Below are 26,537 nucleotides of genomic sequence, written 5' to 3'. Positions count from 1 at the left end.
ATGACTGGGACACTGAAAGGTAAGGTTAACGTTTTACAAAGTTGGCTAACCTGTAGTGGTACATGCTTCTGTACTTTGTGTAAATGAACATTTCTGTACACGGTGACATAGTCCTATAAACTGGTACCTACGTAACGTTAGATAATGTTTGGATGTATGCCTATAGATAGCTAGCTAAATCGATGCTAAAAATGCTTTAAGGTTGACAGTAACTGATCAAGTTTAACGTACATTAAACTAGTTATCTTGTTAACCCGTACTTATCCTTAGGGTTGGCTGAATTAACGGTTTAGCTTTCTTGTTTTTTTTTCCTCTTCACATTAATGTTATAGCCTCTGCCCCAGCCGACCCTGGCATGAGGAGATCAGAAGGCATAGGAGATTTTTTGAGAGTCTTTGAGTCTGTAAAAAAAGTCAACAAACAGAAAAAAAATAAAACAAGTATTTTTTGGAGGTAATGTGTAATGTTTGTAATCTTGTTAAAACGGATTTAATAAAATTGGTATCAAAAAAAGTATCGTTTAGTATCGAAGTCAAGGTATCTAAAAGATTTTAACGATACCCAGCCCCAACTATATCAATGAACAAACTTGGTCTCAGTCTGAATAACAATATTGTTTCAAGGATGGTCACCTGGCTTAACATCTGTCTCCTGTGTTTTCATGGCATCCGAGGAGCTCTCCAGTTTCCTACCGCATTTTTCTTTCTCGTCTTCATCCTCATCTTCATCTTCATCACCCACCTCTCTTTGTCCATTCTCATATCCATCAAAAGAAACAACCTGATCCAGTTGAGAAATTTAAATGAAAACTTGAATCTCAAAGTGTTGATGAGAAAATTCTGAAAAGCTTTTGGGAAAAGCAAAGTTAATCCAAGACAAAAACCTACTGGTCCTGTTTACACCTGGTATTAAGATGCATTTCAGGTGAAATTATTACAACTGGTCAGTGCTAAATACAGGTCTAAATTGTTTGTTATTGGATAACAAAAACCACATACGGAGGTAGTCAAAAACGCATCAGGGCTCCAGACCAAAAAAAATTACTAAGGAACTACTAGCTGCTATATATACACACACACCGATAGATTTTTAAAAAGCCCATGTCCCCATTGTAACCATTCAATTTGACAATGATGCAATGATGATAATCTTGGATACTTGAGACAATCTACATAATTTAAATAAACTATCAATCTGAACTGAATTAGAAATGGCCCAGGAAACAGCTTAAAATATAAACATTTATTTGCAGATGTGTCAAATTTAATTTAACATAGTACCAATCAACTACATATTGAATGCTATAGGCATACTGAAAAATCAGGCCATGACTGGAAAAAAGCCATCGTTTATGTTTGTGTAAATTGTACCGCCATCACGTAACCTTCAACTATAACCACAAATTCTATCAGTCTGGACAGTGAAGGGAAAAACTCTGAACTTTTTAAGGCTGGAACTTAATGTATGCAAAATTCAAGTGCTATAGAAATTACACTGTTTAACTTTGTGTAAATGAGAATTAATCCACATGCCTTAGTTCGCTCACTTTTAGTTCCAACTCAACATTTTTCAATTCATTTCATTTGTCCTTATATCTCCTACAGCCATGAGTGTGTTAGATTTGTTTTTGGCCTGCTCAGCTAGTTGATCGACATCATTCTGAAGTCTGGCGCACATCTCCATTAACACCTGTATGGAGTGGGGCAAGTCCACATTTTAAAATGTAGCTGGTTTTGTCCTTTCCACATGTGAAAGATTTGGCTACTTGCGAATCAGGGAACATTCCCTGGAACAACTCAGAAACACCTTCATTTGATGCGTATGAGTGGTGCTGCACCTCTGCCTGCAGCGCCGCATTAGAACCAAACGCTGGTCAAAGTTCGATCGATTTTCCTTCGGTAGTGGCTCCGCAGGAAGCGGTGGTCACTACAGCAGCAGTTGTGGTGGTAGTAGTAGTTGCTGAAGATGTTACTTTGTCGGTCACGGCGAAGTAACTTGAGATAGTTAATTGCTGTCTGCCTTTTACAGCCAATTTGTGGCCATCAGACTGCTTATGAGATTTAACAGCTCTATGTTGACAACCATGTCCTAAATTCTTTGTTTTCTAGCCACTTTTGCTGGAATTTGCACTTAACGATTTCTTTGCAACTTTACTAATTTACGTTCTCTGTTCTAACTCCTCCAGGTCCCAGCCCGCCGCTGTCCAAACATCCGGCGTTATGTAAATTTTGCACCGGCCAGAGGCAATTACCAAACTGGATCTGCGTGTTTATCACACCAATGTACATATTTTGCGACAGCAAATCAAAGTTATTAATTGTGAAGGCTATATTCAAAATAAATTGATAATATTATTTTTTCAAAACTATCTAAAATAAAGGCCTGTAGGAATAACATTTAATGCTTTTTAATGCTATTTAAGGCTTTAATTTTCGCAAAATCCATTTAATGATTTTTAATGCCCCGCGGAAACCCTGATTGAGAGACATAGATACACATACACACACACACAGTAAACAGTGATGCTTCTCATCTTGCCACATGGGATCGGATCACCCGAGACATATCTTAATACCAGGTGTAAACAGGGTAAATTATTCACAAGTCAGAGTTCAACAAATGTAAACTTCTATTTGCTGCATTATTGCATTATTCCTTCGCATGAGCTTGCGTTTCCGATCTCCCACAATCGGATGTGTTGCGTGACAGGGCTTAAGCCATTTAATGCAAAAATGTCATTGTGGGAGCCACTGTTGTATTATTTTTGTATCTTCTGTATTGGTGTTCTTGGCATGTAAGGGCCAAACTTTATTTTGTCATTTGTTTGTTCTGCTCATACATGCGTTTAACACATTTTTGTTTTAAAATTAGCAAGAACTAGAGCAATAGCCTCGTGGCCAATAAAATATGAACTTTTGGTGTGCTGACCTGCGTCACTGTGCGTCTGATCTTGAGGCCCTGGTCCTCCTCTGGTTCCTCTTGGTCATGAGGTCCTGCTGAATCCTCATCCACAGACATACGCCCCTCATCTGGGTGCAGTTCAACCACTGCCTCTTGGAGGGGCTTGATGTCTGGAATAAGTGTCTGGAGGGGAGGAAGAGGAACTTCTTAGTTATTACTTCCAAACATCTACATCAGTGTTACTCAACACAACCCTTGAAAGTCTTGAGTTCCGATAACTAACACACCTGAATCTGCTAATCAAGATCTTAGATAGTGACACTACACTTTAAACATGTGAAATGATTTCAGACACTGCAATGATTAGGTTCAATAGGATATTGATGTCACGCCCTAAACCCTGGTTCACACCATCAGCGAAGCACAGCGAAAGGATGTCAATGAGAGCAGAGCAAATTCAACACGAGTAACAGAAACCATTAGTGATGAGATGTGGCAAGCGACACAACAGAGTTGAGAAATGTTTAACTTTATACAAATGAGAGGAACATTCAGGAGCATCTATCAATATGAGAGAAGTCAGTGGAGCTCACATCTTCAATCTCTTTGACAAACTGGTGTTGAGTACAGGCAAGTTATAATGTTGTGAGGATATCACTGTTAAGTATCATTTGTCTGCAATCACATGAATGGTATAATAAAACGATGAATGTAAAACGGTGTCAGAAATTGTCATTTAGTTAGTTTGATTTATATATTGCCAGACCATTCATTTTGTTAATATTATTATGCAAGAAGTACTGCTGCAGTTATTTTAAAATGCTCCCTGCAGAATGTACATTTTTAGAGGCAAGAGAACTTATTCCTTGACAAATTAGAATGATTTCCTCGGCTATGTCCATGTTAATCCGTTTAGAATTTGAAAACTGCATTTTTGAAACGCTCTCCATCTACACTGTCGTTTTCAAGTGTTAAAGTTGCTCATCCACAATAAGATGTAAAAAAATCCCCCTAAATCCCCTTACTCTACATTAAAAAATGTGCTGTTCCATGTACGGTCTGAAATGCAATTGTGAAGGTTGCACAAAGTAACATTTATCTTTAACAATGCTTTCAAGTGTATAGCAGGCACAACAATGGCGCTACAATATGGCCAAAAACTCAGATGAGACTTGTGATAAGCCGCATTGACATGACCCACTGGAGTGAAGCATGAGCTTCTTCCTGGCGTCACACTCTAGACAAATAAGATTAAGTATCATTACTTGGACAATGTCAGTGCTAAAAGCCAAACCAAATGATTTTTGTGGAATTCAAAGCAGCAAATCATAAAAATGCAGGTAATATTGTGTAGGATGAGGGTTTAAGATTTAATGCCTATTGCAATGAAAATGCAAACTACGGGGACTAGATATTTCAATTAGTTAACCTGGCACGTAGACTCTGGGAAATGTTTGACGTTACTTGAATTGGTGCGATTTTATACATTTCTATCTTTATACTGCAGAATGCTTTGATTGGAAAATATTAATAAAACATTATTATAAAAAAAAAATTTTAAAGCAGGAAATTAATGCATTTTGACAGGAACTGAATCTAGTAAAATTTCAGCACTTATAATTAATTGCGATTAACTATGAAAAATCATGCAATTAATCGTGATTAAATATTTTAACCAACTGACAGTACAAATTATTTTTAAACTTGTTTTGATGTTAAGCAAAAAGTCTAAAAATGTAATGTTTACTCTTTATACTGTTCAAGAGTCTTTCCACAATGTGAACTCGCAAATCATCCTTCAAAACTTTTATACACAGCGAAAGATACAAATTATTTGTCATGTTTGCATACCAGCTCTCTGGCTTTCGCATGCATTTAAATGGAAGAGAATGGAACAAAGTCTATTCTGACTGCCTCTTTAGGCTTTACTTGAAAATGTATTATATTGATCTTTATAGTTCCACGTCTTCATCTACTGATGAAGATATTAGAAACTTTGTGGAACCATTAGAACTCCCTAAACTGACAATTGAGTGAAAAAAAATTATCTTGATTCTGAGATAACCTTGGAGCTTGGCGAGGTTAATAAGGACTTGCCTACTGGCAAGGCTCCGTCCGGGGCAGCTGGATTTGCCGCTGAATTTTTTAGATCTTATTCTACAGAACGGGGTATACTTTTGTTAGAAGTTTACACAGAATCATTAAAGAATGAAAAGCTTCTGCCAACCATGACTCAAGCCCGGATCAGTCCGATACTTAATAAGGACAAAGTTCCAAGCGAGTGTAAGGTGGGGTTTACTTGGGGCCGCAGCTCTTCTGATAACATTAGGTGTTTCATCAATATCACATGGTCAGTGGCGAATGATCAGACTCCAGTCGCTGCCATTTCACTTGATGCCAAAAGGTGTTTGATATGGTAGAATGGGATTATCTTTAAGATTTTGGAAATATACGGGTACAGGAAAACTTTTATTGGATGGATTAAGTTACTTTATAGACACCCGGAAGTGGCAGTACAAATGAATTGATTAATTTCCGATTATTTTCTCTGGATGGGGCATCCGGCAGTGTTGCCCTCTTTCCCCATTATTGTTCCGTCTTGCCCTGGAACCATTAGCCACCGCAATGATATTTTATTATTTGTCTCCGATCCCACTAGATCTATGCCTTGCCTCCACAGAATTATGAATTCCTTTTCTAAGTTCTCAAGATACAAGAGTCAATTGATCTAAATCCAAAAGCTTTGGTTCTAATAGCATACTGCCCAGTAATGGCTTTCCAGACGACACCTTCCAGTGACCCAAACAGGGGATTAAGTATTTTGACATTTTATTCATAGCAAATTTTTCTGATTTAGTTAACCTGTTGATACGCAATTTCCCCGCACTCGGTAGTGACGTCACTCTGCTTACATATACAATATAATTTACCATCTATAAATGTAATTCATGTTAACAAAATATTTATATAACAAATCTTTTCAAAGGTCTTAGGATTCAACATTGATATCCGATCTCTGTTTCATGATAGCAGTGCTCCAGAAACAGCGATTTAGTCATTTGTGCCAGGAGTACAAATGAAAACATGCAATATCAAAACGAGACTTCATACCTTTATGAAAATGCGATAACCAGATGAATCCAGTTTGCCACACTTGGGTCAATTGTCCAGGTCAAGCATTCATTGAATAACATCCAATAGCACTTTTTGTCCATAAAAGTGATCAATCTGGGAAATATTTCTATATTCTCCATTGTTTACATGAAATCTCGCCTGAAAGTTTTACACTTCGTCATCATTCTTCAACAAACTATGCAATCTGAGCAGCATTCATGTTGTAAAACTGTACATTATCTTAAATATTAGAGTCTCATAAACAAAATAAGCATGTCCCCAAAGTCCATTTTTAAAAATGCACCGTAGTTTTATTCAGAACAGCCAAACAGTGCAGTCAGATTTTGTGTCGTCTTGAGGGCGGAGCCTTAATTTTACTCTGTACACCGTCAGCAAATTTCAGAGAAAAAAAGCTTGCAGGAACCTAATTTTTTGTTAGATCATCTTCAAATAATGCCCAAAGTGTCTTCATTCAAAATATAATACAACGGTGTTCTTGTTAGCAATGGTTACCTCTAAAGAAAGATATGCAGCCATCATAGCTTTGCATAAAAATGGCCACACTTCCAAGGAAATTTCTGCAAAAGAATATTGCACCTCAAAGAATCATTTACCGGATCATCAAGAACTTCACGGAGAGAGGTACAACTGCAGTGAAGAATGCTTCAGGAGAAATTATTGAGCATTTTGGGGGACACTAGGGGAAGGGATGTGGAGAGTGTAGCTTAATTATGTATGTTTATTATAGTTTATATATGTTTATATTTTCTGTTTGTTTTCAGTTTTTTTGTGTGTGTGTGTCCTTTGTTGTGTATATATATGAATCAATAAAAACTGTTCATTACAAAAAAGCCAGGTGTATTGAGTATGGTTGGAATTAAACTCTACAGCAAGATGGGCTGCCAGGAGTAGAACAAGTTCCCCATCTAAACATTATTTCAAATAATTTAACTTTTAAATTAAATTTTGCACCGACTTCAAATCTGTTCTGGGATTAAGTAAAAATGCCAAAAAATTTAATGAACACTGAAGAAAAATAAAAAATAAAATAATCACCTTCAGCGATTCAGTAGTGATGCTGATTGACGGTTTCTTGGCAGTGACTGCTGTACTGGAACCCCACCTTCTCTTCCTGCTGGCTCCACCCAGTGACTCTAACTCGGATGAAGCATTTTCTGCTTTACCTGCTACAGAAAAAGAAAACCACAGTCAAAAATATGTACACCGAAACAGACAAACAAAAACAAATTATAGCTGAATATAGCTTACTATACAGCTTGTCATTGACGCTCAGAGAAAGAATTCACAGAAACACTTACTGCTCAATGAAATCTTGCGGGCAGCAAACGATTTTGTGGTGGAATTCTGAAATGAAATACAAGAGGAGAAACAAGATCCCAATGGATTTGTAAAGGGAGAGACAGAGACAGACATAGACAAAAGAGAGAGATTGGGAAAAGGAGGGAAATGAGAAGGAATGGGGAAGAACAGATGCACAGCTATCAGTTAAACCAATAATGTACAGATTGCTTTGACAGACAATGGCTCAGCGAGTCCCACCCTTATAATATACTACCCCTTGCATTGCTATTGCTTTAGTTTTTAATTTAGTTTAACATTTTTGAACATTTATCCTAATTTACCATGTATACTGTAAAATCAAAATAAACTTTTCCACCCAAGCTTAAATCACTATCACTTTACATTAAGGATTAACAAAATAAAACAAATCACTAAAACTCCTGAGACCAATTTTAACAAAGCAAAAATGCCTTCTTTCCACCTTAAGATATTTAAAAACAAATACATCTTGGGAAAAAGGGTTTTCCTGGTACCATTGACACCTGATCCCTCTCTGGCTCGGCTATGGCCCAATCGTACAGCAGTGTGCATTGTATCTAGGCAACAAAGGTCCAATCAGAGGCGGCTGAGGAGAGGAATACGATCACAATTGAGTGTGCTGATTGGCCGGCTGACAGGAACTGCTCTTTTTGCAGCGCATTTTGTTTCAATGGCTGTTTTTTTTGCACATATTGTTTGGGAGTTATAATTCAAATAGTCTTTCAAAAAGTCTTTGAAGGCTTTGTTGGGTGTTTAATGAGAAGTGCAAGTCTTTGGCAAAAGTTGGATGACAGGAATTTATAACACACAGAAATATCTCTGCAGCCCATGTAAACTTGACATTAATGTCTGTGTCCTTGATGGCATGACTGTCCACACCAATAATAAATCCAGTTTCATTTGACATGCCAAAATCCTGGTAATAAATCAGTGTTTTACTGCGTGCATGAACAGAAACAAAAGTCCTTTGTGCAATCTTGCCAATTCTGTGCCATAAAAAACCTTGACATTAGTAGGTCATTATGTTGGTAATGACAGTCTTTGATTTTTGCAACAGGTCTCATACTGGAACGTACAGGTACTGTCCACATGCTCATTAGGAGGTTTGGGACGATAACAACAGCAGTCAACAAAAGTTCACTTTTGTATAAAATGAAGATTAAAACTTCTTAAAAACATTCCAGAAAGTCTGTTTGGATTTCAAGGACACAATCCCTTCAAAAAACATGCACTGCATGCTACTGATGGCTGTTGACAAAACCAGATTGGGCAACTGGTGAGCCCCAAAAATGTAAAGGAAAAATGACAAGTAGTAGTACATCCAGTGGTTATTCCATAAGTCTTGTTTGCCAGCTCAGTGTGATAGACTCTGAGAGGGGTATGAGATCAGTCCACAGGCATGTGAGAAACTGTAGAAATCTGTGTAATGAGTCTGTTTAGATATCGGTTCATTCATGTCCAGAAGTGTAGGAAAGAAATGGTTTGTGTGCCCACCATGTTGTCAGTAGTCCATCTTCTGCTTGTGTATGGCATAAACACTTTGAAAAATGTCTTTGTAGATGAGCCACTGCAGGAGGTGTGCAGTGTTTTTTCTTTGCACAATATGACTGATGCCTCCCGCTTCACACTAGGTCTTTTTGCCTTCTCTTCTCTCGAGCAGTCCAATCAGGAGGCCACATCAGTTTCTATGACGAGAGGCAGATGCCAATGATCCGTCAGGTTCCATCAGGCTAAGTGTGCAGTGGTGACTCTGGGGACCTAGCTCAGGTACAGCCGAGACGCTTGGGCATAGCGGGGCAGGTGATGGAGGTGGAGGCAGTATGCAGGTACCAGTATGAGCAATGGAAGAGGGGAGGGCACCTTCACAACAAAGCAATCAATGGGATTTTAAACCACAAAACAGTCATACTACCAGATCCAGAGATAAAGAGAGAGAAACAACAAAAGCAAGAAATATAGATTGAGAGTGGGTGTAAGAGAGAATATGAAATAGCAGGATTAAGGGCGAAGTAGGAGAAAAGTGTGTCTAGAGCCTACTTTTCATTCTCATTACAAATCACATACTCAGGTCTCTAACAGGTCGTTATGTAGAGCTCAAACAGAGCTTTTAGCACTATTAGAATAGGATTCCAAGATGTCAAAATCCATTTTTATTTTTTTATTTGTGAGGGTTCACATTAGACATCAACTCAGAAATCAACTCTGTATAGGCCTATTTGTTGGGAAAATTAAATGAATTAAATTATCTATTTTTTATCACCTTAAATAAGCACTGATTAATTTACTCATACATATTAACCTCAAAAATGGCACTTTTCCACAGCACGTTACGGTTTGATTCGACACTACTCACTTTACTTATCTTGCTCTTCCATTGCAGTTTAGTGCTGCCTCAACATAGTTGGAATAGGCTGATCGTTATAGTTGTGCCGCCTCTACTGCAGTGACATCATCTTAAACGTGACAAACATTACTGACCATAAACGATAATTTACTAGCTGTTTAGCTACTAGCTCATTGTGCTGCATAAAGCAGTTGTTGCATTGTGATTTTACACAAGTGTAACAGTTAAATTGGCCTGGTTGTTTTAGAAGCAACTTTCCAGTAGCTGGCCAACTAAAAGTGAAGCTTTCAAGCCGAGTATAGAGTTAACGTAACAAAAAGTACCATCCACCATCGTAGATCAACGCCATGGCTGAGTCCAGGGCACTCTCCTCCCATTGCTCGCCGGTTTAGATAGCGTCCATTGGTCAAACCACTTCCACTTTTCCTTGATGGTTCTTAAGTTTTTTTTTTAATTTACTTTTCCTTAAACTGTCGGTAGGTGCGGTGATAGCCGCGGCCAACAGCTGAGATACTTCCTGAAAGGTTTTTCCGTTTTGCTAGTCACTAAAGAGCGGACCGTCTGCACCTCGTTTATTGACCATGGCGTGGTTTTGCGCACAGCCATTTATTTTTTCACAAATCGAAAGTCGCGTGAACAAATGATACTTCTATCGCTGTTGATACTTTAAAACTAGCGGGTAGTATCGGAAATCCAGTGATGCTGGTAGTGACGATTCTCTCTGAACAATCAGTGATCTGCTGGATTTTCGACCAAGGTGGTACTAAAAAAAGTATCAGGTACTATCCACAGTGGAAAACCCCCAAAAAGCTAGCAGAGTTGAGTCGATTTGAACCATGCAGTGGAAAAAGCCCCAAAAGTGTCTTATTTCATGCATTATTAGCCATCCTCAATCCCTTGACACTGTTACAACTGCTGCTACAGAGTTAATGGGGATCAAATGTAACGGAAGACAGAACAATATTCGAATAACTAACCCTGGGCTGATTCTAAAAGGTAGGAGGCAAGAGAACACTTCGATCCCCCAGACATTCAACTAGACCAGGGGTTTTCAAAATGTGGGGTGCACCTCCAAGGGGGGTGCTGCTAGAGCATGTCAGGGGAGGCGCGGATAGTGGAAATGTAAAAAATAATAATAATAATCTATATATATGTAACGTTATGCATGCATGTATACACACACATTTATCTATTATATTAGATAAAACATTTAAGCAGTTCTGACAATAAGTCAAAAAAAAAAAATTCATGAATCTTTGTGAAGATTCTTTGATATTTACCTGCCAATAAAGGAGACGTGATCTATTAGTCTGTAATTACAATCGAGCAGTTTAAGAGACCACCAAATTCAAATCCTTCAGTTTCAAGGGTTAAACCCAAAAGACGACAATATGATGAGCTGTATTTAGGTTAAGGATTTACACAGACCGGATCAGTTGATGCACCGCGACCTTTATAAGTCGCCTGTCAGGAGATTTTAGCTAACAACAGCATGCAACCTGCTAAACTCCGCAGACACCTTGACACCAAGGATGATGAGGTAGCGGGAAAACAAGGTCAGAAATAATTGTCTGAGAATTTGTCAAATTAAATGTAATGGCCACTGAAGCTTCATATCACGTTGTGCTGCGAATTGCTAAGGCAGACAAAGCACATCACATCAGAGACACATTGATTCTGCCGACGGCAAAAGATATGCGTTCCTTGATGGTAGGAGGCGCAGCGGCTTCTAAGCTTGATTCTATTCCACTCTGACAACACAGTGGGTCAGCGCATATCTGACATGGTACAGGATGTGAAGGAGCAAGTGTTAGACAGCATCTGGCACAGCCCATTTTTTGCACTCCAGATCGAGGAATCCACTGATGTGGCCAGCTGTGCACAACTGTTAACATGTGAAGTATGTGAAAAAAACATTCAAGAAGAGTTTCTATTCAGTAGTCCCTTGCCCGCCTGCCCACAAACTCACCCGTTACAGATCTTCTGACTGGTTTGACTGAGATGGACCGTTATTGGAATTTCCAACCATGTTCTTTTTTTTTCTACACCATTGTGGTTGTTTAAAAATGTTAAATAAATCTAATCTAAAAAGTTGTATATTCAATGTCATAATTCAGCTAATAACTTCTGCACTTTTCTTGTTAAATTATAAAAATGATTACATAATGTCAAACAATTGCCTGACGATCTGTTTAGATGTGCTTGTGTGGGTGTTTGGGGGGGCGCCATCATGCATGTTCTCACAAGGGAGGCCCACCGTCTTTGATTTTGAAAACCCCTGAACTAGACCATTCTAATTCAGTGTTACTATGTCCACTGATCTGCTTTCTTTGGGCCTTCTTACCTCATCTGGGTGAATCTCACTGGCAACTGACCCCTGCTGGCTAGACTGTTGCTTAGCACTCTCAGAGTAGGAGCAGCTCTCCAGCTCCATGGAAACTTGGCCTGCATCCTCAGAGAGAGTTTCGTGCTTCACCTCCCTAGAGAGAAAGAGTAAGAACAAAAGAAAGAGACAGAAAGAGACTGAGGGGTAAGTTGGCTGAGGCTAGTGATCTGGGCCACTCTCCCTATTAATAACTGCAACAAAATGATACTACCAGGATCAAACACACACAATATCCAATACCAGGTTCAGCACCACTTGCAATCGTTGAAAGAGGGACCAAACAATTCCATGTTGTACGAAACATATTACAAATAGTTACAAAAAAAACTATTTTCTCTGTGAAAAGCATCACTGTCGTATTACAGCAGACGACCTTCATGATCATTCATCAGTTCTTTGATAACTCATTTACCATCAATACTAAATATGTTATGTCTCAATACGTCCTAAACAAATAAATCAGTAGGGCTGTGTATCACCAGCCACCACACGATACGCATTGCGATACGTCACGATTCAATACATCACGATATAAATGGTTCAATTTTGCTTTTAATTTCAATTAATTTGGGTATAGTTCAGCTATAATGTTCATTTTGCTTGCATACAGTATGAAAGAAATTTTCAATTACACCCCTGGTGGAGATTATCTGAGTTCTGTGACCACAAGGCTTTCCCTTTGTATTTAGGGGGGTCCCCTTCTGGATCTTCTACAGCCAGATCCCTTCTGGACAAAAAAAGCTAGGCTCTTAGAAAGCTTTACATTTACACATGAATACAAAGTTAGCAACCACCAAGAGAACAAAACCTGCAAGAGAGCCTGAAACGGAACTACAGTGGCCTCAGTGTTCATTTTCAGTACGTTAATACAGATACTTATAAACAAAAAGCAATTAGGCAACTATACTCAAAACAAGCTTATACATAGCCATTTCTAAAGCGTTTATCTTAGGCATTAGGCAAAGATTTAGATGTGCTTTAAAACACCACATTTCTATGATTTTCGATCGCTGATGTCATTATGCACTAGTGTTCATATCTCCTTTCCTTGAGGAATGTGAAAGCCCCAGAGACAAGAATAAAAACACCTTCCTTAAAAGAAGAGTTCACCCAATAATGATAATTCTCTCATCATTTACTCACCCTTATGTCTTATCAAACTCAATGACTTCGTCACGCTACAGAAGACATTGATTAAACAGCTCGAGTTGTATGGATAACCTTTTTTTAGAGCTTGGAAATATTGCACCCCATCGACTTGCATTGTATGGATATTTTTACATCATATTTCCCTCAAAAATCTTTGTGTTCAGCAGAAGAAAAAGTAATTCGAGTTTGAGACAGCATAAAGGTGTATATTAGAGATTTAATTAAATGAAAATTACATTTGTAGGTCCTTTAAGGTGTTAGAGAGCTAGTTAAAAAAAAAAAAAAAAAAAAAGTTAAAATCTACTTGTACACAGATGCACCATTACATTTTTAGGATCATCACAATTTAACTTTAGACATAGGCAATCGGAGTTACTCCGTGATTTGGCCATCAACTCTGTTTCTTGATTTCCGCAACAGTTAACACGTTTACTACGCTTATCAGCTTACATAAACTTTTTTTTTATGCAATAGAGCAGAATACAAGCAAAGTTGTCATTGTTTTAGTCATAAGATTTTATGCAACACAGCATTTGAATACAAGCCATGGTGAACATGGTATCTCCATCAGTAATTAATCGCTACACGCGCCTCTATTGATTAAAAAAGCCAATTACAGCATCCTTTAATAAATCCAAGTTTCTGAGCAAAATCCCCTTCCCCCAACAGCATGTTCTGTATATCCGTACCGAAAAAGCAACAAAGGCGGTTTCTAAACATAGTGATCTACCTACAAAAACAAAATGTTTGAAGCGTTCTAAGGAAATTCGAACGCTCAGAACATGATGCCTAAAATGTGGTCTAGTTAGGCAGCTCACTGTGTTTGACACAGTTAAACCCTCAGCGATTGCGTGAGACAGTACTTGGGAGAAACGATCTTTAATATCCCACAAACTAATGACAATACACAACCGCTCAATCGATTAAGATTGTGAAATAAATATTCATCAAATCAACGATGTGCCAGCCCAACGCTGGAGGGTATTTCTAGAAAACCCCTCACTCACTCGCTCGCTCTCAACCCTTACCCGTTTTTGTTGCCGTCCGACAGCATAATGTTAAGGTTAAACTGGGACCGCAACTGCCGATTCTAAACCCGTTCTGTCGGCCACGGATGCGTAGGTAGAAATCTGAGAAGTGGGCGCGCAGAGAGGCTGTTTTTTTTTTTTTCTTTTTCCCCTCTCTCTTGTGCAATGCGTCGGTACAGTCACGGCGACGCTCACTGAGCAGCCATATTGAGCAGCGCTCGTAGGAAGTGTGAGCAGAGAAGACAGGACCCCTCTTCCAAAGCCAGGCCGGTTGGGGCTGGCATACAGAACGCCTGATTAAAAATACAACAACCCTCACATTTCTCCAAGCAGTCAATCCAAAACCGATTGAAAGCGTGACCGTCCATAAAGGAACAATAATATGTATATTTTTTCATTAGTTCCTTTCTTTTATCTACAACAATCATCTACAGTCCATGTTAAGTTAAGAGGAAATAATTATTGTTATTCAGTATCACATTACTCTTCCCATGCACCAACAATAATTTTGAGTCTCATGGTGCATAAAAAATATAAATTATATTCTAAATGTCAACAGAGTTTATAACACATTTAAATAATTATTAACACCGTTGTCCATATTGCACTATTTTGATAACACAAACATGAAATTGCCATGGCAGTATTTGAGGTCCTGCTTGACTTTTACACTGGCACAAACCGGTCAGTTCTGGATTTCCATCTGCTACATGTCCTGGTGAGAAGCTGTGAATGAGGGCAAATGGGCAATCTCACTACACTATGCATGACAACAGACGGCTGAATTTGAGCTCATACATTTCTTGCGCTCACACATGCTGGGTAGTCCAATTGAAAACTGAATTTAAACACCAGTTTCCAGAAAGGGCAATGGGGCGACACTACAAATGGTTAGGAAAACAAATTAGGTGTAAATGGCAATCAGGAATATGTATTTGTGTGTGTGTAAAATATTTATAAATTTTATTTTTATAAAACAAATTACTGGAGGTAGGAACAGAAAGACATTACATTATTATTGTTACCCTTGATGACAAGTCAACAGCATAAAATGTTGTAGTTTGTTAGCGATTTAATGCCATGCCAGCTTCCATGACTATTTTCTTGTCGGAAAAACAAGTTAAAATATATGAAAGGGTACAAACAGCACAAAATAAAAATAAACGCACATTTATGCATAAAACATGACAGTATATTCAATATAATGATGAGATTGCATGTTCTCAGTTTGATTTTGTTAACGGTGTTTTGGGTTTATATGGCAATGAAATTAGGTGTATACAAAATTCTGACCTGGAAGATTGGGCCTTCTTTTCTTTAACATCTGCTCTTCTGTTCTCATGCTTCTCATCCTAGTTTTAGGGTAAAAAAATTAATAAATTAAACTCAAGAATTACAACTACGGTGAACTCAAAGAGAAATTAAAAAAAAAAAATCTACATTGTTTCTTAGAACAATAAATCTCCTTTGTGTTTTTCCTCAGATCACACTGCAAGTGTGAAGTTGTGCTGAACTCATTTACACCCAGAGAGACGCAGTCAAACTGGTGCATCAGTATTAGCATGGCAGGCTCATCATCAGAACACACAAAAGGAAAGACTAATTGATGGAAATGTGGATAAGCCAATAACACACCTTCTTTCGGCCGAGTGGGCTGGATTTATCTAGTGAAGGAGAGCTTGAGGAACAAGAGGATGATGATTCTGAATCAGGAGATGACGACTGACTTGACGGGCGTTGTTCATTTGGTTTTCCTTTACGCGTATGGTCTCTTGTTTTTTCAGTTTCCCCTTCTTCAGCTAGAGGGGGTGAAGATGGGGCCTTTTCACTCTCTTTAGTCACTCTAGTTGACTGTAAAGGTGCCTGTTTCTCCAGAAACTTAACTTCTGTTTCACCCTCATTGTGTTTTGATTCAGGCATTGCAGTAGAGGCCTCTGTCTCCAGAGAAACAACTTCAGAGCTCTTAGGCTTTGTGTTGAGGACTGACACCTGCTCAGGTTTTGAGGGTGACCTAAGTGACTCAGGTGGAGGGACTTGAGAGAAAATTTGTGGTCTCTTAAGTTGGAAAGTGGGTACAGTTGTATGGAATGGTGCAGATGTCTTACCCACTTTCTCAATTTCTTTCTGCTCATCTCGCTTTCTCTGAGGTCCTCTCTCTTTCTCCAAATCAGAGTCTTGAGCATCATCATGCTGAGCAGGCACTGACACAGACTCCTGTGGCTTGAGAGGCTGCTGTTCGGTGCGAGCGATCACTCCAGGCCCTTCTGCTGCCTCGCCATCTTCCTGCTCTTCAACTTCCATCTCTCCTTCTCCCTGCATTTCAACCTTCGATCCACCATCAAACACACCCTCAGACTCCATTTTACGTACCAGCAGACTGAGAGGACCAGGTGTGCGTGTGGACCGGGGCTCTGGGCTGCTGGATCTAGAACTAGAGCTGGACTCCTGTCTCTTAAGGGATGGAGGAGAGGGCATAGGTCCTGCCCCTGGAGCAGCACCTTCTTCTAGGCCTGCTGGTTCATCTTGGTCATGGGGGCTCTGTTTGGGAGTATCCGGTAGGGGGAAGGAGAGCTCTGGAGGTGGTGATGGGGGAGGAGTGGGTTGGCGGAGCTGCAGAGGAGGCTGGTGGACTGGTTGAGGCTGGGGAGGAATGTGATGTGGGGACTGAAGCTTTCGACGGGATCGCTGGGGGGCTGTGGCAGGTGGAGGGTGTACCGGAGGAGCCCGGACAGTCTTTTTCCCATGAGAGGAAGGACCCCACTCATCATCGTCGTCGCTGTCATCATCCTCTTCATCGCTGTCAACTTGAACGCAAGCCGTGGCCCTCGCAGAACGGCTGAGGTGTAACACTGAATGGGCAGGACCTGCTTCAACTGGGGCTGTTCCTTCTCTCTCTAAGCTACGGGGCATCATGAGTGGCAGGCCTTGACACTCAGGTTGTCCAACCACTCGAACAGACAAGGAGGCAACTGCACGTGGAGGAGAGGGTGTGGCAACCTCCTCATGGCTAGGGAGAAAAGGATGCCTGATCCTCCCAGCTTTGGTGTCAGTTGACTCTTGAGACACGGGTGCAGGGCCCATATCCAGTCGGTGTGATCCTATTAAACCTGGGTCCTGTGGCAACCCTCCTCCACGATCCACACCACCTCCCTCAACTTGGGTTAGAGACAGATGAGAGAGTATGCCATGATGCTGGAAAATAAAATACAAAATGAGAAAACTTTAACACATGTTCTACACATTCACTCCTCGTGTGTACTTCTAAAATATTTTGGTTAATTTGATGATGCTCTCAGCTACAAATAACATCTGCTCTAAGCTGTTTAACCGATATTACCATATTGAAATCCTTTCCATAGATTCTGCATAAATTCACAGAAAATGTGAAAAAAAACAAAAAAAACATGCAGATTCTGTCTGGGCCTGATAATAACAACTGTGTAGACTATAGATAAAATTACTCTGTCACACTGCAGGCAACCGTGCTTCCAGATACTTTTGAGCAGCAAATTTCAATGGTGGATATGGGTAGCGCTGCAGTTTTAATTAGCTTTTATTTATTATATAATGTAATAATGCTCGTTGATGGTAATAAACTTATTAAATGGTCTGCACTAATTAACCTTAGAGGTTACCAAAGCGCTTTACACTGTGTCCCAATCACCCATCCACACCAATGGTGGCAGAGCTGCCATGCAAGGCGCTACCCTGCCATTGGGAGCAACTCAGGGTTCAGTGTCTTGCCCAAGGACACTTCGGCATGTGGAGCCGTGTGGTAGCAGACCCGCTCTACCAATCAGAGCTACAGCCGCCCTATTATTATAAAAGGAATATACTGTATATGTTTACACTGAAGAAATGATGTAGTTTCTCTATGAATGATCAAAAAACTAGTTTTAATTTGAGTCAATAGGCCCGTTTGACTATGTCAGACATGTAGCAGGTTGATAAATATACATCACACATTTAAGACTCTTCTAAAGCCTGAGAAATGTGGCATATGAAAACTACGATTAGGCATGCAATATGCGTCTTTTACTGCTTAAATTATTAACCCACATACAGTACATAATATACGTCTAGGGCTGAAACAATTAGTCGACACTATCGACAACAAACAAATTGTCGACAAAAATTGTCATTGTCGATTAGTCGTTTGATCTCATTTAACATAACATGAGATCACATTAAACTGTAATGAAGACTTGTGAGAGCAGCACTGCAGCTCGTGCCTGACTGGGGAGAGGAAGAACTACACAGATCACAGTCCGGATGAACTCTAAACCTTCCAAACAGCTTCATCTTATGTAGATCGCAAAGTACAAGGGATTTATAAAAAAAAAAATAAAAAAAAATAAGTAAATACAGAAGCACTCTCGCTGTGGAATAAGCGGAGCTGGAGCTCTTTAAAGGAAACACCCGGTGTAGTATCTTAAATGCAGGTATATTTAATGTGTTCTAGCTTTATTAAAGTTCAAATAATACGGAAGCAGGTCATGTAATTAACGACAAACTCTGAAACTGGCATTTCTCTGTGTGGTCAGTGCCTCTTCTATGAGTTGCGCAAATGTCCCGATCTAAGAGGGAGAGATTGACACTGAACCCGGCTGATGCGCGCACTGTTGCGGGGACGCTCCACCCTCGAGCGCTCACACTTAATGCAGCTAGAATATAACGTGATGGCTCGTGACTTATTTAATCATAATATATGTCACTGTGCATTTCTTATCATGAAGAAACTTGGCAATATGCAGCTTTATTAATAATAGTTTGTTTTTTTTGGAGTTAAAGATGGATTGAAGTGAACAAAAGTGAGAGAGGAAGTCTTTGTCCCATTATACACTGCAACAAAATACGTTTATGATTTGTTTTGGCTTGTTTTCCAATAAAAATATTTAAAACTCATTTTAAACAATGTACATTTAGTTTTGCAGCTATACTGCAGAAGAAAAATCATTTTAAAAAAGATGCATTCACCTGAGAAGAAGCATATAAGATATTTAGAGAATAGAGAGGCTGAATACAAGTATATTTTTTCTTTATTGCACTTGCAGAAGTATAACCAAGTAAAAATACACTTATATTTATGACACATTCTCTTAAAGCAAGTCTAAATATCTTATATGTTGCTTCTCAAGTAAATGTATCTTGTTTTAAGGATTGTTAGACCATTTTAAAAAGAAAACAAGACAAAAACACTTAATAAAAATAGTTTTTTTTTTTTGCAGTGTATTTCTTTACTGAATTCAATTAAAAAATTGATTTTCCCCTTTAATTCAGTGAATGTCATTTACAGGTATTTATAAAAGCTGATTTTGTCCTCTTTACTGTTAGTAAGCACGTTTAATACAACTGTTTAAGTCAGGGCACAAGCTTAATAATCGTTAAGAGCTAATGATTATTAGTTGCAATAATCGCAGTATAGTTGAATAATCGTTAGATTAATCGATTATCAAAATAATCATTAGTTGCAGCCTTTTACATGTTATAATATTCCATGTTCACACTTAATAGCCGTTTTCCATTTATCAACTAATACATCCTGCATTCAAAATGAAAGCAAAGACAACATTTTAGCAGTATTATCCTTTTTATTCGCATTTCCTTTCACAAACTGTAGCCTCTGAGCTGTGATGGTGGAGACAGGGTCCCGTTCTTTCTATTAGACCAATGGGCTTTGTTCATACAAGTCATATTTGGCCTAATATCTGTCACAGATATTGCACTTTGGAAATGTATTGGATCAGAGTTTGTGAGATTCCTTTGTGAAAAGTTAAAAACCTCCAACAGAAACTGAGAGTCAGTCAGGTCTAATAGAGCATAATGATGATAGTCCATGAAATATCAAGATTTATGTCAAAACCGGAGTTTCTCCTGATCGAAATTTACAATTTTCTTAAAATCTGTAGGAAACGGAGCGTTTCAACGGCACAAATATTTTTTTGGGGCAAAGCACCTATTGAACCCACATCTTTTATGGGCTGCTAAAAGAAACCGGAAGTGGTGGAGCTGTGGAGCATTGCGTTTGTTTGCAAACAGTAACTATCTTCATGCCACAAAAATATGTATTTGCTGGTCAAATGAATCAAAGTGCAACACCAAATAAAGATTTACTTTGTGCAACCATTTAAAGGGATAGTTCACCCAAAAAGAAAAATTAACATACTTTCATCTGCAAAACATTTTTTTGTAGATTTGTAGAAAAAGATCCAGGCTCAGCAGGTCCTTGGAATGGGAGTGATGATTAGATATTTGTAGGTCCAAAAAGCACAGATTGTCAGCATAAAAGTAATCCATCCTTACTCCAGCGGAGTATTGTCTTCTAAAGCAAATCAATCACTTTGTGTGTGAAAAAGAACACCATTTAAGCACTTTTTAACCATAAAAGGAAGATTGCTTCCAGTCAGGCATTGACGAAGTGATTGAAGTGCTCCTGAGATGCAAGTGTGTTGGTGATGGCGTAGTGGGCTAAAGCACTGAACTGGTAAGCGGAAGGTTGTTGGTTCGATCCCCACAGCCATTTGTGTCCTTGAGCAAGTCACTTAACTCCAGGTTGCTCCGGGGGGATTGTCCCTGTAATAAGTAAGGCGCTTTGGATGAAAGCGTCTGCCAAATGCATAAATGTTCCTTTGACTCATTGGTTGTGCATCTGTCACACGTCAGTTCACGTGCAATTGCGCTTATGCCATAGGAGCACTCGGATAAATTTAGCCATTCGTTAATGCCTGACTGGAAGCGATCTTTTATATTGATATACATTTTTATATTTGATATTTTCACACAAAAAGTGATCGATTAGCTTTAGAATACATTCATTTCACTGCTGGAGATGGAACGGACTACTTTTATACTGACTATTTGTGCTTTTTGCACCTACAAATTAGGGAAGGGCAATGATCAGCAATGATCGACGTGACTTTTCACTGAATTTGAAATTTGATCAATGAGGGGCCTTTTTATTTTGATTACATTGTCATTTTCTGTGGTACCTTGATTGTCAACAGATGTCTCATAGCAACCAAACAGATAAATTATGCTGCAATGCTAACGTTTGTTCTACAAGTTTACGATAATTAAAATTAGGTTTAATCCACCGTAAATCCAACATACAGTGGCGTTCCATTGCAGTTTTCCCAGTATGAAGTTTAAAATTCCAAGTTAAATGGGAGGAAGCATGAATCACAGTAACATCACGGCACTCTGGAGAAGCACGCGGGCACACACACGGCAAAATCTTTTCTTTCAAACATCTAGTTGAAGCAGAGCTGAATGTAACAGAATGCAGGATCTTTAAAACTATTTTTAACTTAAAATTGCATTTGAAAAACACAATGATTATGGTGTCACGGAAACCACGGTTTGCAGAAACATGGTTCAGAAACAGTGGTGTACACTTACTAAGCTTAATCGGTAACCTGAAGGAACAGAGAAGCACGTTCTGACCATTAATTTCATTGAATTAACCAGCAAATCTTCACATAATTACAAAATATTATGCATTATATTTTGATTATGCCCTCTTTTGTACTTATTGTAACAGACTACATTATAACAGCTTATGTTAATGAACAGATGTTGGAACAACAAGATTAGGGCTGCAACCAACAATCATTTTGATAATCAACTAATCTGACGATTATTAGAACGATTATTCGGGTGATTACATAGATAAATCATTAGTGCTTAACTGACTACTCAGCTTGTACTTAATAGGTTGTACTAAACATGCTTGCTAACTATCATCTATAAAATACCTCTAGATGACATTCACTGAATTAAATGGCGAAAAAAAAAAAAACTTCAGTAAAAAAATAAGATTTTTTTGCAGTGAATTTTTTGTTAGTGTTTTTGTCTTGTTTTCCATTTAAAAATGCCTAAATACCCTTAAAACAAGACACATTTGTTTGAGAAGCAACATATAAGATATTTAGACTTTAAGAGAATGTTTTTTTTACTTTGTTATACTTCTGCGAGTGCAGTAAAGACCAAAATGTACATATATATTCAAGCTCTATTCTCTAAAAGCAAGTCTTTGCATCTTTTTTTAAATTACAGTTGTATTTTTAATATTATATTCAAAAATTTTAGATAACACATTTTCTTCTGCAGAATATATCCTAAAGTAAAAGTACATTGTTTTAAAGGAGTTTTAGATATTTAAACAAGCCAAAAAAAAAACAAATCAAAAACGTATTTTGTTGCTGTGTATAATGGGGCGAAGACTTCCTCTCACTTTTGTTCACTTCAATTCATCTTTAACTCTCACTTATTCATAAAGCTGCATATTGCCAATTTTCTTCACGATAAGAACATATACTGTTTTATGATTCAATAAGTCGGCAAGCCATCATGTTATTATCTAGCTGAAGCAAGCGTGCATGCGTGAGGGGGACAAGCATCCCCGCAACAGAGTGTGCCTCAGCTGGATGTAGTTTCAAATCTCCCCCTTAGATCGAGACACATTGCGCAACTCATAGAAGCGCTGACCACACAGAGAAATGCCAGTTTCAGAGTTTGTAGTTATTTACTTGACCTGCTTACTTATTATTTAAACTTTTATAAAACTATAACACATTAAATATAACTGCATTAAAGATGTAACGCCATGGCGTTTCCTTTAAAGATGCTCGACACGCAAGTTTTGCTTCAGCGACGTGGCAGCTCCACTTATTCCACAACCAGAGTGCTTCTGTATTTACTTATTTGGTATCTCGAGAAGACAAATTGACCAAAATGCCATTCCCAGCAACAAAAATTGAATCACCATCCACTCCCATTATAAGGACCTACTGAGTCTGGATCTTTTTCTACACATCTTCAAAAGTGTTTTCCAGAAGGAAGAAAGTCATTCACATCTCAGATGGCATGAATGTGAGTAAATTATCAGAGAATTTGAGTTTTTGGGAGAACTATCCCTCCAAGTTGGTTTTAAACCAAGACGGTGTGTGTGTGTGCGTACCTTGTCTGGCAAATAGGAAGTGCTGCCTTTAGTTGGAGAGTGGTCACCTTCCTCTTCTGGTCCAGGAGAAGAGAGCAATATATGGCAAAGTCAGTGGTCGCATTAAGAAACTTCAATGCTAGCAAAAACTCAGAAAAAATGTAAGCTTTTATGCACAGCAATAGTAATAAACAAATCTAATAAGCAAACAGAGAGCATGACTGTAGGTCAGTGACTGAAAGCTACTTAGTATTTCGTCAGAGCACACAGCAAGTGTGAGAATTTAAGCTGAACTCACTTACACCCAGAGAGACCAAGTCAAACTCTGGTGCATCAGTATTAGCATGGCAGTCTCATCATTGGAAACACTAAATTAGCATTATGAGATTATGAACATTATGTATATAATAACACAGATTGTGTAGTCAAGTCAGTGTTACAACCTATGTGTACATGTGGGACTGCTTACCATCTGCCTCTGTGGCTTCCCGGGCCTCTCTTTCCAGTCGCTGTCTTAGGAGCTCCTGCTGTTTAGCCAGGTACTGTTGAATAAAGCTGTTCTGACTCATCTCCTCTCCTATCTGAGATACACAGAAAGAGAACACACTTCAGCCAAGGTCATTTCCCAGATCTGTTCTCACCAAGTAGAACAAACTTACAGTAAGCATTTTAAAGGTGCAGTATGTAAGATTCAGAAACCCTTGTTATTAATGACACCTGTGTCCGTTAAGTAAACTGCAGCCATCTGCCTGTTGCTTGTGATCCCATGCGCACACACTCCGTAGGGGCAGGGGAATCAGCCAAAACAAAGAGACTGAAAATGATTCACTGGCATCATGCTGACAAATGAGGCAGCATAATTAAAATTACACAGTTATGATTGTTTTACTAGAAACTTTGAGACTGTATATTATATTAGCCAAACAGTAGACTCTGTTAAAAAAAATAACTTTATTTTGGCTTATTCTGAGTTTGTGTGGGAGTCGGAGTTGTGCTGGGATATTTCCTGGATTCCATCTCTAAGATAACGTTACCTAGTGTTGCAGATTGTCTGTTGATGCTGTTGAATAGCAGAAGCACTGAGGCAAGGCTCTAAAGGAATGTGCAAATGTCACATCCTTTGGATTTTCCTGGCAAAAGCGACCTGCTCCCTTCGCATGAAAATCGGTCTACAGGCTTTAATAGGCAACCTAGGAAGTCTGGAAGGGCTAATTTTCAAGTAGTGTTACAAGGCGCACACATTGGCAAAAAAAAGGCTTTTTTTACATATTGCACCTTTAATAAACGCTCAAAACACATCACATGCTATATAACTGTGGGCTAAGTGCCTTAAACAGATTTGTTTGTTTACCCTAACGCTTCATTAGTTCTGATGAGGTCTTGTTGATTAAATCACATAAATGCACACATTTTTGCCAGAAAATATTCAGGCACTACAGACTGCACATTTCCTCCACACAATTGCATAATGGTTTGATAGTGATTTTTTTTTATAGTGACTTACATGTCCAAATGAAGGGTGAAAAGTCCTCTTACCTGAGAATTGGGCTGAAGACCAATGTGATGGGTGGAGGATCGCTGGAGATTCTCCAACATAAGCGCCTTCACAGACACAGCAAAATATGCACATTTAAAATAAACATGCTTCCTTCTCACAATCTTGCTTAAATGTCATAAACAAAAGTCTATTAAATTAATCAATTCACTTGATCGATTTTTGGAAAAGATTATGCATTTACAGAGTTTTCCTTAAGGAGTTGAGCTGAACTCTTACACTATAATAAACAATCTGTTTTTATTTCAAGCACTCTGTCCAGCTGCTTAATATGCTGATCAAGCATATTGGTTGAGAAAAATAACTATTATAGACAGTGGCATATAAAAGTATAAAGAAAATGAGCAAAGCTTCTACATGCAACTTACCAGACCAGCAAAACATGACCGACTTCATACAACAAAGCAATGCAACTGACCACGTTAGGCAGACCAAACTAAGTGTTTATAATAGAGGTGGGAGTGGCTCTGGCCTTTTAATATTATTCATTAGGTGAACACATACTTGGGAGATGCTTTTGTTATTTAGGTAGTTTACCGGTCGTTATGCAAAGTATCGATGGAAAATAGGCAATGCAAGAAAACACTTAACATGTGAATGGTATTCTGAAAAGGTGAAGAAAAAAGTGTGAAGGTATTCCACTCCCAAATACGTGCGATTTAAAACCAAACGAGCTATTTGTGAGCTATTTAAATATTCTGGACAAGGGGGTGTTTGTAATTACGTTTGTAGCCCCAGAGAAAAAATAACTCGAAACAGATGGCTTTCTGTTTCAGAATGTTAACTCGGTACAACTGTCAAAAGCGCATCCATCACATGAGGCTGACAAGCGCGCGCCCCCTGCACCCCCCATTACAAACATACAACGCGCGGGCGCGACGTTAACTCTGAGAGCTCGGGCTTGTCATGACCCACAGATCGTTTAGAAAACGACGACATTATTCTATAATTTCAACAACATGTTATAACTCCCCAAATGATGGAAAAACAACATCTGAACGGCATGGATATGCAGTTTAAGAGCTGAACAGTTCACATGCATTCGACAAACATTGCCGCTAGCGAGGCACCCGACACTTGGCCTGCTCTTCTCCGGCTCAACTTGACAGACAGCACACGATTTTCACACCCCGCCCCTCGACCAAACTCACCCCTTTCAGCCGTTTAATAAGTGCATTTTTCTGTCCACTTTTGGCGAGGCCTCTTTGCTCCAATGCTGTTTTTAAATCCGCTACACGAAGCGAATGAAGCGGTTTACCGTCTAACGTAACATCCTCGAGTTCCGCCATTTTGCTTCGCTCGAGCGCTCGAACTTCTGTGGCTGTGCACGAGCGCGGCGCGCGTCACCGCTCTTAAATCTCCGGAAGAAAGAGCATAAATCTACAAACGTGCCCTCTATTCAGAAATAGCTTGAATTAGCCAAGCATTCAGTAACTACTCTTAAAATGGTCATTCAGAATGCTTTGTTACTGCATGTTCATAAAAATGTTTTACATTACATGCCTCATGTACAGTGATGCACAGGTCAGTTTCAATACATTCTTAAAGCTGAAGTATGCATTTTCTGCAACAATTCAGTGCCGCCAAATGGAACTGCGAAAATAAAAAATGTTTTCAAAGCAGCTTTCTGCTCTTGAGCGAACGCACAAATACAAACAACGCCATCGGTTGAGTAATGTTGCTGGGGTGGGTCTAAACGCGTCTCTCAAAACAAACAGGAGTTTTTTAGCGCCACAGAAACAGTGTTTACAGTTTTCAAGAAAATTAACCTAAAAATGGCT

The 26,537-nt window shown here is 38.9% G+C and overlaps 1 protein-coding gene and 2 non-coding genes across 3 annotated transcripts in view; all 3 read right to left on the bottom strand.

Annotated features, from left to right (window-relative positions):
- LOC127655029 (apoptotic chromatin condensation inducer in the nucleus-like) overlaps positions 1 to 26,072 on the bottom strand; it is a 41,035-nt gene extending 14,963 nt beyond the window's left edge. The window contains exons 1-11 of the mRNA XM_052142620.1: positions 25,908 to 26,072; positions 24,738 to 24,803; positions 23,671 to 23,782; positions 23,223 to 23,278; positions 15,899 to 17,455; positions 15,557 to 15,615; positions 12,045 to 12,180; positions 7,335 to 7,380; positions 7,072 to 7,202; positions 2,929 to 3,084; positions 633 to 780 (exon numbers count right to left, since the gene is read on the bottom strand). Of these exons, the coding sequence (XP_051998580.1) occupies positions 633 to 780; positions 2,929 to 3,084; positions 7,072 to 7,202; positions 7,335 to 7,380; positions 12,045 to 12,180; positions 15,557 to 15,615; positions 15,899 to 17,455; positions 23,223 to 23,278; positions 23,671 to 23,782; positions 24,738 to 24,803; positions 25,908 to 26,045 (2,605 nt within the window). The 5' untranslated portion in view covers positions 26,046 to 26,072. The remainder of the gene's footprint in view (positions 1 to 632; positions 781 to 2,928; positions 3,085 to 7,071; positions 7,203 to 7,334; positions 7,381 to 12,044; positions 12,181 to 15,556; positions 15,616 to 15,898; positions 17,456 to 23,222; positions 23,279 to 23,670; positions 23,783 to 24,737; positions 24,804 to 25,907) is intronic.
- LOC127619932 (small nucleolar RNA U6-53/MBII-28) lies at positions 15,738 to 15,846 on the bottom strand. Its single transcript, XR_007967647.1, has one exon. It is a non-coding gene; the product is annotated as a small nucleolar RNA U6-53/MBII-28 (small nucleolar RNA).
- On the bottom strand, positions 23,454 to 23,566 carry LOC127619821 (small nucleolar RNA U6-53/MBII-28). Its single transcript, XR_007967622.1, has one exon. It is a non-coding gene; the product is annotated as a small nucleolar RNA U6-53/MBII-28 (small nucleolar RNA).
- Positions 26,073 to 26,537: the final 465 nt, after the last annotated feature.

The sequence above is a fragment of the Xyrauchen texanus genome, chromosome 2 (assembly GCF_025860055.1).
Source record: "Xyrauchen texanus isolate HMW12.3.18 chromosome 2, RBS_HiC_50CHRs, whole genome shotgun sequence".
Lineage (NCBI taxonomy): Eukaryota > Metazoa > Chordata > Actinopteri > Cypriniformes > Catostomidae > Xyrauchen > Xyrauchen texanus.
This window is presented reverse-complemented; position numbering and strand designations above follow the sequence as displayed.